The sequence below is a fragment of the Pseudochaenichthys georgianus genome, chromosome 6 (genome assembly GCF_902827115.2).
Source record: "Pseudochaenichthys georgianus chromosome 6, fPseGeo1.2, whole genome shotgun sequence".
Lineage (NCBI taxonomy): Eukaryota > Metazoa > Chordata > Actinopteri > Perciformes > Channichthyidae > Pseudochaenichthys > Pseudochaenichthys georgianus.
In genome coordinates this window covers 24305676-24324053 of record NC_047508.1, presented here as the reverse complement: position 1 = coordinate 24324053, position 18378 = coordinate 24305676, and the positions used below count along the sequence as shown (strand labels likewise).

Sequence of the window (18378 nt, the reverse complement as noted above, 5' to 3'; positions counted from 1 at the left end):
TTCATAGAGCCAAACATTTCAAGTGCTACTCAACTGGCTATAGATAAGCCAGTCCTTTATTAGTATATAAGTGCTCTGTTAGCAGTTCTTTGTTAATAGATCTATCGCTCGAAGTGGAGTCGAAAGAGATGGGTTTTCAGTCTGCGCCGGAAGATGTGCAGGCTTTCTGCTGTCCTGATGTCAATGGGAGCTCATTCCACCATTTTGGAGCCAGGATAGCAAACCCACGTGTTTTTGCTGATGGGAACTTGGGTCCCCCTCGCAGCGAGGGTGCAGCGAGTCGTTTGGCTGATGCAGAGCGTAGAGCACGCGCTGGGGTGTACGGTTTAACCATGTCCTGGCTGTAGGAAGGGCCAGATCCATTCGCAGGATGGTACGCAAGTACCAGTGTCTTGAAGTGGATTCTAGCAGTTACCGGAAGCCAGTGGAGGGAGCGGAGGAGCGGCGTGGTGTGGGAGAATTTAGGAAGGTTGAAGACCAGACGAGCCGCTGCATTCTGGATGAGCTGCAGAGGTCGGATGGCACATGCAGGTAGACCAGCCAGGAGGGAGTTGCAGTAGTCTAGGCGTGAGATGACGAGAGCCTGGACCAGAACCTGCGTGGCTTTCTGGGTCAGCTGGGGACGTATCCTCCTGATGTTGTAAAGCGTGTATCTAAAGTAAATGTAATGTTTTTAGGTTTAGCACTGCTGGTCAGACACAGCAGGAATTTCTAGGTGTCACATTTGGTTTTAGGAAGTTTTAAAGGACAGTCATTTTGAGCTAAAAGATTAATCAAGATAATAATAGGGATAGTAAATGATTATTAAAATAATTATTGGTTACGGCCCAGGTCATACATGGTTTCTACTGTGTGTATGTGTGTGTGTTAATGTGTTTAAAGGACTAAGCATGCTAATTACAGCCTCACTGAAACAGACATTTAGGCATTCATTCGAACACAAAAACAAACATCCTCCTAATCTCCTGCCCGGTGTTGTTAACACAGAGAAAGAGAGCGGCTCCTGCTGAATGGGGTCTCTGCACGCTGTGTGGTGGGAACTCTTGCCAGGTGGCATGTTGGTGTTTTTTGGGGTCAGCTAATGAAACTCAGGATGACGTAAAGCGCTGACGAGCTTTGTCTTGATGGCTATTTTTCTAAGCCCCAGCGGAAGGTGATACCATGGCAACTAGGTGCTCGATGCCTTTCAGCGCCAACACCAATTTGTATCTTTCGCAAAGAACATTGACTCCCCCTCTCTTCAGTGATCCATTAGCTTCTGTCTCCCACTTGTGAATGTGACTCAGTAAAACTTGAAGTGGTGCCCCTCTTTCAATCTGCAGTTTCCCCTCTTAGGTTGATGTGCGTCATCTCCTTGGTAGGTGATCTGGATGTTCCTGAATGCTGAATAAGTGTGTCAATATGACACCCGAGATAAATGCTAGTTTGCCATTTGTTTTTGTTCTTGTAATGCAATGGTGTCAGTTAAAGCTGAACGCAGTGAAATGGGGAATACAGTGAGGAGTACTGTCCAAGGGCATCCCCCTCCTGAAAGTGGCTGAATAATGAATGTTCCTTATTCACTACTGTCAATCCATTACACACGCTGAATCATACACACGCATTTTCTTTTCTATCTTCAGCAGCTCCTCTTCCTGTGCTCATGCTCACAGACAGCACTCTGTCTTTATGTAACCAGAGCTAGATGCTGACACGAGGTGCAGAGACTGAAAAGAGGAGAAACCTGAACCCGTCAGGGCAACAAATCAGATCTGTGCATTGTGACTGTAGGAATAGAGTTGTCTTGCATCCTATCCTTTCATGCACATGTAGCTGTGCTATAGAAATCTGTAATTCTTTGTCCTCAGCCTGAGCGTGTTTGGTGTATTAAAAGCAGCATATTTTATCCTCTGCTCTCTCTACAAGCATAAAGAGTTTCCTTCTGCAGGGATGAGGGGTGTTGTACCGCATTTCCAGTGTGTCTCTATTATGAGTGGAGTTACATAACAACACTTGGAAGGATTTTCCCTTTTTGCTGCAGAATGGTCCTTGCTGTCAACAAAAGATGAACTTCATCTTTCAGCTTCAGCTTTTTCCTGAATCAAAGCTGTGGTCTTTTTGTGATGTCCTCTGTTCTGTCCTTTGCATCATGTAATGAAGTTTGTCTCAGCAGAGGTGAAAGCAAACATCCTTCTGTAATAATATGGTAATCCTCAAACTCTTTTTTTTCTGTGCCGCTGTTTGTCTTTCAGGCGAGGGCTTTGAGCAGAGCCCCATCCGACGCTCGTTCAAGTCAAAGGTTCTGGTGCACTACCCCGAAAGCACAGACAAGAACCCCTTCAATAAAGATGCCATCAACATGGTGAGATCTTGGATTGCACATTTTCTTTCAGTGTCGATCTTAGTGGAAATAAAATGCCTTGTTTGTTTGTATGCCAAATGTTTTTGTGTTCAAACTCTTGTTTGAAAAGAAGGTCAGGAGGATGAAAGCAAAATACTTCAAAATAAGTCTGCCAGTAGACACCACAGTATTTTGTGTTATATATTTATAGTATTGGTAAAATGTGTGGTCTTGTCAACGTTTTCCAGGGTCATTGGGTTTTCAGACAACAAATGCAACACAACATAGAACAAATACTTGTCTCGGGGAAATGACATATACTGTACATTAAATCAATTATCATACCCAGTTGTCGCATATTGAACAAGAAGGTTTAGGACTTGTTTAGCTTCTTTAATGGTATTTTCTATGATGGATTTGTTTACATCATCCAGGATTGGCTTTAGTTTAGTATACAGAAACAAGAGAATGGTTTAAAAGTTAACACTACTATCAGTTATTGAGGTTGTTATTTTGTGTCACATTTGAATTCCAACTTTGTTCTTAACCCTCTTTTTTTCGCCTCCTCAGCTCTGTATGCCGAGGGGTCTTTCCTTCCGCACGCAGGCAGAGAGGCATGATTTTCAGTTTCACTCCTTCACAATGTCTTTTGACGACGGCACACGTTCCTACGGCTTTGTGCACACCTTCTACGAGGAGGTGACCAGTGCTCAGATCATCACTGCCATGCAGACCCTTTTCCAGATGCACCACGTGGAGCACCATTCAGCTTCATCTGCCTCTTCTCCCTCGTCTTCGTCTGCCTCCTCGCCCTCCACCTCCAGCATGGACTCGCTCGTGAGCAGCCTGGATGAGTCGGACGCTGAGTCTGTGGCCGGGCTCTCCGCCTGCCTCGGCTGCGCTGGGTCATACGATCCAGCCCGGGACACTCTGTACGTGTCCAAAGCGCTCTGCCTGCTCACGCCGCTCCCCTTCCTTCACTCTGCTCGTCAGTTTCTGTCTCAGCTGCACCAGGCTGTGACCTCCCACACAGCCCCTCCCCTCCCTATAGAGAGCTACATCCATAACATCCTGTACGAGGTGCCGCTGCCCCCCCCCGGCAGGTCTCTGAGGTTCCACGGGGTGCAGGGGCCCATCGTGTGCCAGCGGCCCGGGCCCGGAGAGCTTCCTCTGGGGGAGTTTCCTCTTGGGGAGGCCTTCTCACTGCTGGGTGTGGACAATATGGTGCAACTTATTACCTGTGCACTTTTGGAGACGCAAGTCCTGCTTTGCTCTAAAGGTGAATATTCAGTTGTTAGCATGGTTGAGATGACACATGAAATTCCCTGTTATTGCCAAATGTACAGATGACCTCAATGCAAATGATTCCATAGGAAATCTAAGGAAGATATTAATAAAGTCATTAAGATAAACTTTTATAAATGTTATATTGATTAAAACACTTCCAGCAGATCTATTTGCAGAAATTAGAAACATCTCTAGCAAATCAGCTGTTTAGTGCTTAACACATTACCATTATTAGCATGACATATTTTAATTTACCCTAGATGTAACCTTCCGCAACAGCATAGCAGATGGGTTTGAGGTTAAACAGATTAGAGAAACTGACTTTGCAACATAATGAGTGTGGAGTATCCTCACTCATTTATCGGGCTGTGCACTGTAGCATCGAATCAAGAATATGAACAACAATACTTCTATATGCAACTTCTGTAAATTGATTTATTATAAAACTGTTAAAGGGAATGCAATTATTTCCCTGACAATGAGACCATCCCTAGATACTTGTATTGTATTCCTTCATGCTAATATCCTATTGCTCTCTCTCGTCCTTCTTATCCTCTTAGACTACCAGCGTTTGATGACAGTGGCTGAGGGCATCACCACTTTGATATTCCCATTCCAATGGCAACACATCTACCTGCCCATTGTTTCTGCCCCGCTGCATCACCTCCTGGAGGCTCCTGTGCCGTTCCTGATGGGCATCCAGCGCAGAGAGGGAGCTCAGCGCTCCTCCCTCCACCTACCACACGAGGTACACAACTAAACAAGGGTTTTATATGTGTATGCATCTGTGAGGCAAGGCAATTCAATGTGCTTAATAGGAGAATATAAACACATTAAATATGTTAAGCAAAAGACATTAAGAAAAACATTGTATTGACATTGTATATATTAGTAAACAAAAAGCGAGAAGATCTCTAGCATCCTTTGTTAGCACTTAAGGTTGCAGACATTTGGTAAAAATGCACAAGGATTTAATGATGTTTTGTTAAACTGAAATGTTTTTCCATCCATTTTCTAAACCTCTCTGTTATGCATGCGTGACAATTTGCCCTCTGTCTCGGGCATGTCAAATTGAAACGATACATTTCCTCGATCCAGCGTCTGAGATCACTTTATGTTGCATGAAAATCTCACTGAAGCCTCTTTGATGTCGCTCTGCCCCAGAAAATATAAAGTTGAAAGACAGCCTGGGGGGGGGGGGGCAGGCATGAGATATGGGGGGGGGCAAGCATGAGAGATCCAGAAAAATGGGTATCGCTGAATAATTCATGAGAATTAGGGATTCCTTAAGCTGTGCAATTGTGTGCATATGTGATCATTTGCAAGGTTTTAATTATTTTAATCATCTATTTAGAATTTGGTTGGATTGTGGTTTTTTATTTTCTCATTTTGACACAGTTTGGCTCACATGGTCCAAATCCCTACAATAATTTGGTCTTTCTAATATCTACTGGCTGGAAGAATTCTGCATGCTCATCTTTTCTTGTCCTTTAAAACATGTGATCTTGCTAATGGAATGAAAGAGACGATGTAAAGACATTGCCTAAGTAGTAAAGACATTAACTAGAAGGATGAGGCTGCACAGAGTAAGAGGATGCCTGTAACTGTCTGATGTTCAGTACATCACGTCCCCCTGAGGCTGTAAACTGACTGTCTGAGGTCACCGCTGAAGGTTGAGTTGCTGCTGACTGTGGCGTGCTCCACTGCTGCTTACAGAAGCTGTATTTTTAAACAGTGCCTGTGTTTCTCACAAAGTTCTGTACTTCATTGCTCAGCATCTTCTGGTCCGGTGTGACAGTCCAGTGTTTCCCCTATATACAAATAGTGCCGGCGCAGCGCCGCTCCTGAAATATGCACGCCGCTGCTAGGGGGCGCCAGCCAGTACCCAAAAAAAAAAAAACATGTAATTTTTTTTTTTATTAGAATAACAATAAGTGGCGACCCTTTTTCATTTTTGATTGTTTGTTATGTGGATTTGTAGTATTTTTGTTACTGTATGTTCAATAAAGGTGTATTTTTGCTAAATGTTGAGACATTGCCACTGTATGTACTAGGCAGGGCCGATTTTTGGTATTAACAGGGCGCCAGATCTGGGGGGCGATGCGCTGGTAGCTCTGGGAGAGAAAACAAAAAAGATTGTGACCGTTGGCGCTCATCCAAATTTTCGGCCTTGATGTAACAACATTCATAATTAAGTAAATGTAACACCCTTTTCATCCCGGTTACACTTTTCATTTGCCCTGTATGATGGGCGCTGTAAGTGATGAAAGTTGGGGTTGTTGGCTTATCAGGCGCCCGCAGCTCACAGCCAAAGTGGGAGCGAGGGAGAGGGAGCACCGGTACCGGCGCTGTTGTTATTAGAATCTGGTGCTCGTAGCGCTAACGGATATAAGAAGTAGATGTTTCTACAACCAGGGTGGAGGAGAGCTCTCCTGTCAGACTGAGAGGCTCAGTGAGTTAAAGGACTCTCTGAGTGTTTAGATTTTAAGTCTAAGTTATCTCAGTGGCTCTCAAACGTTTTGACCACAAATTATGTAAACACATATTTCCAAGGCACTCCTTTATAATTATTAGGATAAATAAAAACAGGTTTGAAATCATTCCAATGTATACTATAGGACAGTAATCCAAAAATATCGTTTAAAGTTGGAGAGTTACAAGTAAATAAGTTAACTAGGTCAAATAAGATATGAATGAACAACAAAAATCAAATAAGCTACATTTATTTGTTATTGGCTATGGTAGGTTATTGTTTATGTTCATATACTTATTTGATTATTAAAATGTAAACCGATCTTTTTCATATGGGTGTTTTAGAGTTCCCCTAGATCAGGTCTCTAGTAATTGTGTGCTCAAAGTGCACCAGATTGAAGCATTTTTACTTTAAAATGTTTTTGGGGCATACCCCCAGACCCCCCTAGAGGATGTGACCACCCTCCAATTCAAACATGTTCATACAATAATGAATACATTTGAAGCTATTTTGAAGTATATGACCTATTTCAATAAGTTTCTGTTTTTGTAGTGTATTTGCCTTTTGTAGAGATTTTTCATTTATTCTTCATATATAAAATCTCGCCTAGGGCAGCAAATTGGCTAGAACCGGCCCTGGTACTAGGCCTCAAGAGCCTTTCTTGTGCTGACACATTGAAACAAATTGGCGGGGCCCACTTCGCACGTGCACACACTAAAAAATTCCACACGCTCCATGCTCACATTATGCTGGGCCCACGTGCCTTAGCACCGCTGCTATGACTCCATCCTAGGGGAAACACTGCAGCCTGATATCAAAGATTTCCACAATTTCCCCCGTTGCTGTGATAACAGTAATCAGTAGGTAATCCTTCACATTCTAATACCCTCTGAGGTTGTTTCATGGTGAAATGCCACAAAACTATTAATGGAAGGTAAATCTTCATCTCTGTTCTTAATTGGTTGTTAAAGCTCAGCAACATTGGGATTGGCTAAACCTGTTATGATTATCTGATGAAAGAATTGGATTAAAAGTGTTTTTCATGTTTTTGTAACTCTCTTGTTTGCTCCTCCCACACAGGCTAACATGTGCTTTGTGGACATTGACAATCGCTGTGTTGAGGCCCCCGAGGCCCTCCCAGAGTTTCCAAACCATGCCGAGCTGATCCAGGAGCTGAGTGAGATACTGCTGCATTTCGGACTTCCTCCACAGGGCGGTATGACCAAAAAGCCTGACACTGCGTCCCCACGCATGAGCAGCCTGGTGCTGGAGGACCTGATGGAGGACAGGAGGAACGGGAACCTGGGAGGTGAGGAGCTGGCAGTGCTGGAGAGGCTGCAGGCTCTGGCGCGGAGGTGTGGAGGAGAAAACATGTCAGAAGCGGGGAAGACGCTGGAACACGTGTTTGAGGAGGAAGAGGAGGAGCTGAAGGCGGCAAAGCTGAACATTCAGCTGAGGGAAGTGTTCGCTGGACGGTTTTCTGCCATGTTTGGCAGGTATGAGGAGTTTGTCATCCACAGCGCGCTGGATTTGGATTCCTGGTTGAGCAACCGAGAGGGGACGTTGACCTTTGACAAGGTACCCAATTAGATGTGTTACGTCCCCACTAAGGTCTAGGGGACCTGGAGACAATAACGTACAACCAATAAGTATGAGAGAGTCAGAGTAAAGGTTGACAAAAGGTTTATTCCTTGTAACCTATCAGATAATACAATTAAACAGAAACTCTGTTTGTGAGGAGGAGGAGGAGTCAAAGGATTGTGCCAAACAAAAGAAACAAGCATAACAAAACCAGGCCTATCTCTACAACTATCCTTTGAAACCAAACTCAAACAAAAACCCTCACTAACTAACTACAAAGAATTTGACAAAACAATATACAGGGGTGGCAACAATCCGCTTACCTAGTGTGTCTAAACAATAGTTAGCTCGGTGGTGAGAAATGTACAGGGTACCCCAGACTTACCTAACTCCTCCACCTCTCAACACACACATTAACAAAGTTCAGATTTATCCAAAGAGCTTTAGTTTCTAAGCACAGCCGTGTTCCTTCCTCAGCAACAGGCCCAGAGTGAGAGAGAGAAGACTTCCTGGGTGCCTCCTTTATGGTCGGCCCTGGTTGCTGATAGGCCAGCTGAGGGTGAGAGGATCCAATCAGCCCTCAGACTCAGGTGCACAGGCAGATACCGATCAGCTGCTGATTAGCTGTGCAGAAGACAGGGAGAAGAGAGAAACACAGGAGGGAAGGAAAACCACACATGTACAGCCTGCCTGGCACGTAACAGATGTCAATAAAACTATCAAATCAATCAAACTATGTTATTCATGCCAACTTATTTTCATGTATGATTACTTTTTCTGTGTTTGAAATCATTTGGATTGTGATGAAAAACAATAAATCCCTTCCCATTTTGGATTGGTTCTCCTTCAGCTAATAATCATTGTTGTGCCATCCAATGTTTCAGGGTTCCTTCCTCTCCGGTCAACCTGCGACCCACTTGCACTTCCTGTCCCGGTTCCTGGAAACATCCATGTTTTCTTCCTTCGTGGATGGGAAGGTGATATCTCGCTGGGCGGACAGAGAGCCACTGCAGCAGCTGTTTGACAGCCGTCTGGAGAGGGATCGACTGTACGACACAGACGAGGAGGAATCCCGTAACTGTCGCTACAGGAAGTGCACCACAGGCTTCGAGTCAGGTACTGTAAAGATGCTCATGAACAAAACAGGCAATCACATCTATTCAGTTGAAAGTACTGGGCATGTAATAGTAACTTACATTATTAGATACAGCCATTTAAAGGAGCTGTGCATTTAAATGACAACCTATAACCAGGAGTTACATCTGGATGTTTCTTCAGCATCTGGGTGGTATATACTGATAAAGTAGGCTGAATCCCCAGTAGATTGAGCAGAATGATGATTGAAGTGAATCTGAAAATCTGTTGCCATCTGTCTGGGTTTATACTGTATGTTGATTATGTTGCTATCCTTTGTGCGATCACCATTTTTCCTCTCTCTCTTTTTCTAATCGGCACCAAAGGTCTTGCTTTCTTCTTAATGGAACTTGTGTGGAGAAAATGTATTCAGATGGTAACTGATGGGAACTAAAAAGGAAGTTAAATGGAATTATCTGATGAATAAATGAAACACAAAAAGGATAGGATATTAAACGAGACAGCGGAAGATAGATAGAGTTAGGGATTTAGAAAGGGTGAACTGAGGATACAGCAGGGATCGGCATTATAAATAAAATAAAATACAAGCGGAGGAGAGGGCTTTGTGTCCTTTAAAACAATTTAGAAAGTGCACTGATTGCAATTCAATCCGGCTGTGTCACTGCTTATATTTAGTCTCTGCTTCTGAGATATTGTGACATTATGTTACTCCATGCTGTTCAAATCCACCCTTATCATTACTTTCATGACTCATCGTATACACAATACATGTCGATACTGTTAACATTGCTGGGTGTGTCTCTGCAGCTCAGGCCGTTGAGCGCAGACTCCTGAAGGCTGACCACACCGCCATACACCCCCACCTGCTGGACATGAGGATCGGCCAGGGTCGCCATCAGCCAGGTTACTTCCCCAAGCTGCAGGCCGACGTGCTCACACAGGGACAAAACACCAACAAGTGAGCAATCTTTTCTGCTGTTATTTTACGAAAAGAAATAGGTCCCCAACCAGAGCTTCTTGTGACCCAGGCCAAGAAAATACAACGAGTAGCTCAATATACATTTGTAATTTAAACCAATATATCCACATACATTAAAAGACAGGAACAATCCACATAGGAATACAAAGTGGTTTGATGCTGATCTTGAATAAATGTTTCATTAAAATGAATAGTTAACCATGCTTCTAATTGGCAAAAAGAAATAATTAACAAATAGGAAGGGATAAATGGTTAAAAGGGTACATTTCATTGACTTTGTATTCAACAACAACATAATTATTTTTAAAGTTTTGTATTTATTTTCCTATCTGTTAGAAATCTTTACGTTTTGAATCTCAGTATTAAAGTTGTCCTCTGTTGTCTGGGTGAACAGGTGGTCCGGCCGTGTTACAGCTTCACACAGGACTGACCTCAAAAGATCACCGGTGACTGATCACTCAGGAGTGGACAATGAACAGAGACAGGTACTTTAATCCGTTCAGACACACACAAAGTCACACACATACTTTAGGATGCGTGTGTCTGATTCATTTCCTTATCTGTGCTTAACAGAAGCATGCATTTGCAAGGAAGACCCTCCGCCAGTCTAAGCTGCTTGATTCATCACCTCAAGCTGTCACTCAGAATCACAGAGAGTTTGTGGATGGGCTGCTGAGCGAGTGTCGTCTGAAGGTAAGAGCTCTTTCTGCTTGATAATGGAGGGACTGCAGCCATGGAATTCTTTAAGGAGACATGAATGAAATGTAATGACATATTATACAAATTCAATCTGGAATGGCTGCCAACTCTCAAACAGTCAAATAAAACGTCCTTACTGAGTTTTTTGTGTGCTATCTTTGTCAGAATAACATGGGATTCATCAAGCCATTCAACTTTGACTCGATTGAAACATACTTTTTTTTTTAAAACTACCTTTTGCAGAGGGGCACCATATTTTTTCTGCCAATCTGGCCAGTTTGTGTTTCAGGAGTGTTTCAGACGGAGGGTAAAATAGGCATAATTTGTCTCCTTTAAATCATTGAGTGATGTTTATGCCACAAAATATTCCCTGGCTTTTTAGACTAAACGGATGTTGATGGAGAGGATGGGGAAGGAGAGTGTTGAACTGGGTCAGGGAGAAGCCAACATCACGGGCCTGCAGGAGAACACACTCATCCACGGCCTATGTGACCTACTGGAGAGAACCTGGGGCCATGGTCTGCAGCTGAAACAGGTCAGACTCATACATTTAACTGATGTAAACAAATCGATAGTTACGGCTGTAACTACGGTTCTATGAGTCCCGGATGACCGCCAGAGGCGGTGCTTTAAGCACTGGATATGTCCATCGCGCGCATGCGCAGCTCGAGTACCAATAACAACAAAGTCACCTGTGACCCACGTGACCCCGGCTATATCAGCCGGTGTCGTCAGAGGATCTGTTCCCAGAATCTTCTCGCGAGCACACAAGAATTCTGAGTGACAGAGAACTCTGGCGGTCATCCGGGACTCATAGAACCGTAGTTACAGCCGTAACTATCGTTCTATTTCGTCCCTACTGACCGCCAGAGGCGGTGCTTTAAGCACTGGATGACTTATACCAACAATGTCATGAAGAATCCAAGCCCTTGCTCACCACTGGAAGCAGCGGAGCTCTGCAAAAGGACCACGCCCAAAGAATGGAGAGTGGCGACATTGACCTGATGACAACTGGAGAATGTGCCAGAAGACGCATATGTTGAGATGCTCCTTGTAGAGTGGCATCTCAGCCTGATGGCAGGGGGGCGGCCACTGGCCCCGTAAGCCTGTGAGATGGTATCGACAACCCAGTGGGGCAGCCACTGGTTAGAGGGCATAACCTCCTTTAGTGCCGCCAGGGCAAAATCAAGAGTTGCTCCTCCTGCCGTATACAGGCAGTAGCCTTGATATATGCCCTTTGGGCACCCCCAGGGCACAGCAACTTCGACGTGCCGTACTCCTGAATGTCAAAGCGTGCCAGCTGGGCAGGCTGATTGAAGTGGGTTTGTGGAAGGACCCCGGGCGGGAATGCCACATTTGCCCAAAGGGCAACGCCTGAGAGTCTCACCTCGGGCATGTATTGTTTATGGAGAGGACATGCAACTCCCCGACTCGCTTCCCTGAGGCTATGACAACTGGAGAATGTGCCAGAAGACGCCCACGACGCCGCGGCGCAGATGGTCTCCAGGGACACCCCTCTCAGGGCAGCCCAATATGTTGAGATGCTCCTTGTAGAGTGGCATCTCAGCCCGATGGCAGGGGGCGGCCACTGGCCCCGTAAGCCTGTGAGATGGTATCGACAACCCAGTGGGGCAGCCACTGGTTAGAGGGCATAACCTCCTTTAGTGCCGCCAGGGCAAAATCAAGAGTTGCTCCTCCTGCCGTATACAGGCAGTAGCCTTGATATATGCCCTTTGGGCACCCCCAGGGCACAGCAACTTCGACGTGCCGTACTCCTGAATGTCAAAGCGTGCCAGCTGGGCAGGCTGATTGAAGTGGGTTTGTGGAAGGACCCCGGGCGGGAATGCCACATTTGCCCAAAGGGCAACGCCTGAGAGTCTCACCTCGGGCATGTATTGTTTATGGAGAGGACATGCAACTCCCCGAGGCTATGGCAAGCAGAAATGCTGCCTTCGTGGGCAGCCACCTAAGCCCCACCTGGGCCAGGGGCTCGAAGGGAGGAGATGATAGGGCATCCGGCAGCAGGGGCAGGTCCCAAGCCGGGGTGCTAGGGGGACGCTGCCGTAAAGCCCCTCTCATAAAGAGGGACACCGACCTGTGGCACCCCGCCGTGGCGCCTTCGACCCGAACATGTCGGGCAGAAATCGCAGCCACATAAATTCAGAGTGGAGTGAGAACGTCCACTATCTAGATGGGACTGTTGTCTAAGCAACAACGTACATGCTGTCCCAGAGGAACACGCACATTCTTGCAAGCTGCACAGCCCGAAGCTCTAGCACGTTGACCTGGCGCGCACTCTCCTGGGCAGACCGCTGACCCTGAACGGTCCTGCCCTGCCGCACTGCACCCCACCCTGAGAGACATGCACCTATGGTGATGGTCTCCTGGCGGGATGGGATGGCGCCCATGGGCACGCCTACCAGGAGATAGGCCCTGCCCCTCCAGTGTGACAGAGAGTGGAGGCAATGCTGCGACACCCTGACTTCCCTGTGCCTGTGCCACTTGGCGTCCAAGTGAAGGCTGTTCAGCCACATCTGCATGGGGCGCAACGACAGCGGGCCTAAGGGCCCAGCGGCCGAGGCAGCTGCCAGTCTGCCCAAGGGCCGAAGGAACTGAATATAAGGTACCCTCTTGCCCGGCCCACGTGGAAGTAGGCATCCCTCAAGTCCACGGTTGAGAACCACTCCACCTGTGCATATGCAGTGGTCAGCATATAGAATGGCAGCACCTTCAGGAATCTGTTGATTCCTCTGAGGTCCAAGATCGGGCGAAATCCGCCGACTTTCTTGCTCACGAGAAAGTACGCCGAGTAGAACCCCCTGGGCTAAGCAGAGGGTCTACTGGCTTGATTGCGTCCTTGGACAGAAGGACGGACAACTCTTGGCCCAGAGCTAGGGCCCCTGCCGGATCGCTGACGACTGTCAATTAGACCCAGCCGAAGGCTAGGGGCCGGAGCTGCGGTCCGTACCCCTTGGTTAAGGTGAAAACCACCCAAGGGACGGAAGTACAGACCGCCCAGTAACTGAGCTGCTGCTGGGAAAGCAGCCGACGACCGCCCCCGGGATTTCAGGGCCCAGCCCCCCGGACCCTGGAGCCTCTTGGGGGGCTCCGGTAAAGCTCTGGGGCACGAGGCCGCCTGGAAGGCGGGCGACCTGGGGCACGAAAGTCATTGGGAGGCGGTTGAGTGGGCCGCTAAGACCTCTGCAGACCTCCCCTGTAATCCGGCGGCTGAGTGCGGCTGCTAGAGCAGCCCCTGGGCCTGCTGGGAGTGGGCACAGGTCTGCGAAACCCGAGTGCTGCTGCCTGGTCTGCCTAGCTTGGGCGGCATGCTCCAGTGCCTCCAGGGCAGCTGACCTAAACAGCTCCCCTGGCTCGACTGGTACGCTACGGAGGACTCTCCTACATGCCTCAGTTAGTGGTGACTGGGCCAGCGACAAGGCGTCCCGCTACAGAGGTGCGTCAACCGAAGGAGGTGCGTCAGCCGAAGGAGGGGCGCCAACCGAAGGAGGGGCGCCAACCGACTTCATCATGCCCCTATCGGCAGCTAGCCGATCCACTTTAGAGGACAGCCTGTTTCTAGTCCTATTGGGGGGAGCACACATAGCCATCGCTCCCTCAAGTCGCCGGGAACGGCCGAATTGATCTGGAGGATGATGTGACAAGGAGAGGTGTCTGTTGGCTGCTGCCAGACGTTCCACCTCAGTGATTCTAGCCACTCTGAGCGCCCGAGGCATGCAGCTACAGCTCATGCAGGCGTTTACCGTGAGAACCTCCCTCAGATGCACGAATTTCGTCCCCACTGACCGCCAGAGGCGGCCGAGGCAGGAGGGGCAGCGGTCATGGCCGTCCTCGGGCTCAAGAGAAGCCATACAGGCGCTACATGAATGAACCATTCTGTAGGTAGCTAGATGCAGCGTAGCCGGGAGCAGGTGCGGGAACACAGCCTTCACCAGCTACCTGCTTAATGGAAAGAGTAGAGCGTTGCTGCTACTCGCCGAACAGAAAGAGGGATGTAATTACACCCACGTTACCGGCAGAGGGAGCGGGAGCGAGAGCACTGCCTTCACCTGGCTGGATTAATAAACACGGCAGTTCAGCGTCTACCAGGAGCGGGGGCGAGAACACTGCCGGCTGAGTTAGAGACGAATGTCAGATGCAGCATAACCGGGAGCGGGTGCGGGAACACAGCCTTCACCAGCTACCTGCTTAACAGAAAAACGAGGCAGTTCAGCGCCTACCAGGAGCGGGGGCGAGAACACTGCCTTCACTGGTTGAGTTAGAGACGAATGCCAGATGCAGCGTAACCGGGAGCGGGTGCGGGAACACAGCCTTCACCAGCTACCTGCTTAACGGAGAAACAAGGCAGTTCCGCGTCTACCAGGAGCGGGGGCGAGAACACTGCCTTCACTGGTTGAGTTAGAGACGAATGCCAGATGCAGCGTAACCGGGAGCGGGTGCGGGAACACAGCCTTCACCAGCTACCTGCTTAACAGAAAAACAAGGCAGTTCAGCATCTACCAGGAGCGGGTGCGAAAACACTGCCTTCACTGGTTGAGTTAGAGACGAATGCCAGATGCAGCGTAACCGGGAGCGGGTGCGGGAACACAGCCTTCACCGGCTGCCTGCTTAATGGAAAAACGCGGCAGTTTGGCGTCTACCAGGAGCGGGGGCGAGAACTGCCTTCACTGGTTGAGTTAGAGACGAATGCCAGATGCAGTGTAACCGGGAGCGGGTGCGGGAACACAGCCTTCACCGGCTACCTGCTTAACGGAAAAACGAGGCAGTTCAGCGTCTACCAGGAGCGGGGGCGAGAACTGCCTTCACTGGTTGAGTTAGAGACGAATGCCAGATGCAGCGTAACCCGGGAGCGGGTGCGGGAACACAGCCTTCACCAGCTACCTGCTGAACGGGAAGAGTAGAGCGGTGCTACTACTCGCCGAACAGAAAAAGGGATGTAGCTACATCCACATTACCGGTAGAGGGAGCGGGAGCAAGAGCACTGCCTTCACCTAGCTGGGTAAAATAAAGAAGCTTAACAGTATATGCAAGACGTTAGCCGAGCGGCTGCTGCTAACGATCAAGCGAGATCAAGTCAAATAACACACATGTTTAAGATCTGATAACTAGCTTCTAAAGAAGAGAACAGCACAGAGCCGTAGTTACAGCAGTAACCATGGCCAGGGCTCACACGGCATATAACCGTAGTTATAGTAGTAACTATGGCCAGAACTTACACAGCATAGAACCGTAGTTACAGTAGTAACTCTGGCCAGTACTTGCACGGCTTGGAACCGTAGTTACAGTAGTAACTATGGCCAGTACTTACATGGCTTAGAACCGTAGTTACAGTAGTAACTATGGCCAGTACTTACACAGCATAGAGCCGTAGTTACGGTATTGCCTATGGCCATTACTTGCACGTCTTGGAACCGTAGTTACAGTAGTAACTATGGCCAGTACTTACGGCTTAAACCCGTAGTTACAGTAGTAACTATGGCCAGTACTTACACAGCCTAGAGCCGTAGTTACAGTATTAACTACGGCCAGTACTTACACGGCTTGGAACCGTAGTTACAGTAGTAATTATGGCCAGTACTTACGGCTTAGAACCTTAGTTACAATAGTAACTGTGGCCGGTGCCTAAAAGTGTCAGCCAAGCGGCTGCCCACTAGACAATATAATATTGGGAGGATGAAATCCTCCTTAATGGCCATACATGCAGAGCACACAGCACACACAGTGAAGATTGTTCTCTGCATATCGTCCTAGTGCTAGGAGTCTAGTACTAGGAGCAGTAAATACAACGATATAGCGCTACTGCAACCATACCATGTGTTTACCGGGAGCGGGAGCGAGAGCACTGCCCTCACCGGCTGAGTTAAATAATGAAGCGCTTAACAGTACATGCAAGGTGTTAGCCAAGCGGCTGCTGCTAACAATCAAGCAACCAAGTCAGAACAATGTTAAGACCAGATAATTAGCTTCTAAGAAAGAGAACAGCCCGCATAGAACCGTAGGCCATGGTTACAGTACCATGCTCCGCACATGCAGAGCACACAGCACCCGCAGTGAAGATGTTCTCTGCATATCATCCTAGTGCTAGGAGTCTAGTACTAGGAGCAGTAATACAACGATCTAGCGCTACTGCAATCAAACTCTATGTTACCGGGAGCGGGAGCACTGCCCTGAGTTAATAGTTAAGCTCAACAGCAAGGTGTTAGCCAAGCGGCTGCTGCTAACAATCAAGCGACCAAGTCAGAACACAAATGTTAAGACCAGATAATAGCTTCTAAGAAATAGAAAGTACTTACCTTACTCTCTGCATCTAAACGAAAAACGGGTTTAAAGTATGACACTCTGGGCTTTCCATACTAAATTGAATGAGGGACGCAGCCAAAGCTGGGACTCAAATGCTAATGATAGCTCGGGCACAACGCCACAAGCAGAACTTTCAAAAGAGCATAAGGGCAACTTTATGGGAGAGGAAGCGGGAACACTGTCGTCACCAGAAAGTCTAAGCCAAACAAAAAATAAGACGGCAATCAGGACAACTTGGCTGGGAGAGGATGCGGGGACACAGCCATCACCAGCAACAAGCTGACACAAACCTGTCTGTCGAAGCTCTGCACAGCGCACAGCCGGCCACAGCTCCTGGAGGACGCCTTAACGACCCGTAGCTCCGACTGTCAGTCGTGAAGTTGCACGCGGCCAGCTGCTTGCAGAGAAATCCCTCAGATCAAACGTTCAAACCTGAACGCTGTAGGCTACACAAATGTAGCCACGGTACCCTCGCGCAGCGAGAAGATGAAAAGAACAGATCCTCTGACGACAGCCGGTGTCACGTGGGTCACAGGTGACTTTGTTGTTATTGGTACTCGAGCTGCGCATGCGCGCGATGGACATATCCAGTGCTTAAAGCACCGCCTCTGGCGGTCAGTAGGGACGAAATAGAACCACATTATGCTAATGAAGACAAAGAGGTGATTGCACGAGCAGGCTCTGAATATTGACGTGTGTGTTTTTTCTGAACAGGGGAAGTCCGCCCTTTGGTCTCATCTGCTCCACTACCAGGCGGCCTGGGGGAAGACAGAGACACCAGCTGAGGCTCCAGGTCAGAGAACAACGTGACTGGTTTTGTTTTCTTGGTAAAATCCTTGAGTTAGGAATCAGATCATCATTTGTGTTTTACTTGCTGTCTGTTCAGGGTGTAACGGTTTGGACCAGAAGACGTTTGAGGATGGCGCTCTGCTCCTGAGAGGATCTTTGATACAGGATATGAGGTAACATGAGCAAAGGACACAAAAAACATACATCTTAACTTTTTAATAATAATATACTAAACATACGTTACATCTCAACCATTTGCTCTGTTCTGAGTCACATGCTTCGATCTTACTAGAATATATAAAGTGAAATACTTAGTTACACAGCTTTTTTTAATAATGTTTTACCTGTTTGTTGTTTCATTATTTGTGGTCATGCAAGTTAACATATATTGGAAAAGCATCTTTCATTCATTCTCTGAGGATTATGGAAAACTCATAGCCATCCTTGGAGTAACAATCTCCTTAAGTCTTGCCTATTTCTTTTGTTTAAAACAAAGATCTCAAAAATGACTATCTTGTGTGAAAATTGAGGTGTGTACACAGAGAAATGGCAAACACATCACATCTAATAAAACTGAAACTGTATTATGAAAATAAATAATGCGTATCCTATTAAACATTTCAGGGTGAAGAATAGTTTGTAAAAGTCAGTTGCTTTACATATCAAATCAAATCAAATTTTATTTATATAGCACATTTATAAACGATCTTTGGTCGAGCCAAAGTGCTGTACATATAATAAAATAGCCTACAGTAGAGACACTTTACAGCAAATACAACAGCACAGATTGTTCAGAATATCAGTAGGAGGAGGAGGGATCCCTCTCCCAGGACGGAC

At 47.2% G+C, this 18378-nt stretch overlaps 1 protein-coding gene across 1 annotated transcript in view; it reads left to right on the top strand.

Moving 5' to 3' along the window:
* Window positions 1-18378, top strand: part of LOC117448595 (DENN domain-containing protein 5B-like) — a 31034-nt gene that overhangs the window by 2965 nt on the left and 9691 nt on the right. The window contains exons 2-12 of the mRNA XM_034085913.1: window positions 2232-2341; window positions 2891-3599; window positions 4168-4355; window positions 7161-7658; window positions 8546-8777; window positions 9564-9714; window positions 10130-10220; window positions 10309-10428; window positions 10817-10969; window positions 17467-17545; window positions 17639-17714. Of these exons, the coding sequence (XP_033941804.1) occupies window positions 2232-2341; window positions 2891-3599; window positions 4168-4355; window positions 7161-7658; window positions 8546-8777; window positions 9564-9714; window positions 10130-10220; window positions 10309-10428; window positions 10817-10969; window positions 17467-17545; window positions 17639-17714 (2407 nt within the window). The remainder of the gene's footprint in view (window positions 1-2231; window positions 2342-2890; window positions 3600-4167; window positions 4356-7160; window positions 7659-8545; window positions 8778-9563; window positions 9715-10129; window positions 10221-10308; window positions 10429-10816; window positions 10970-17466; window positions 17546-17638; window positions 17715-18378) is intronic.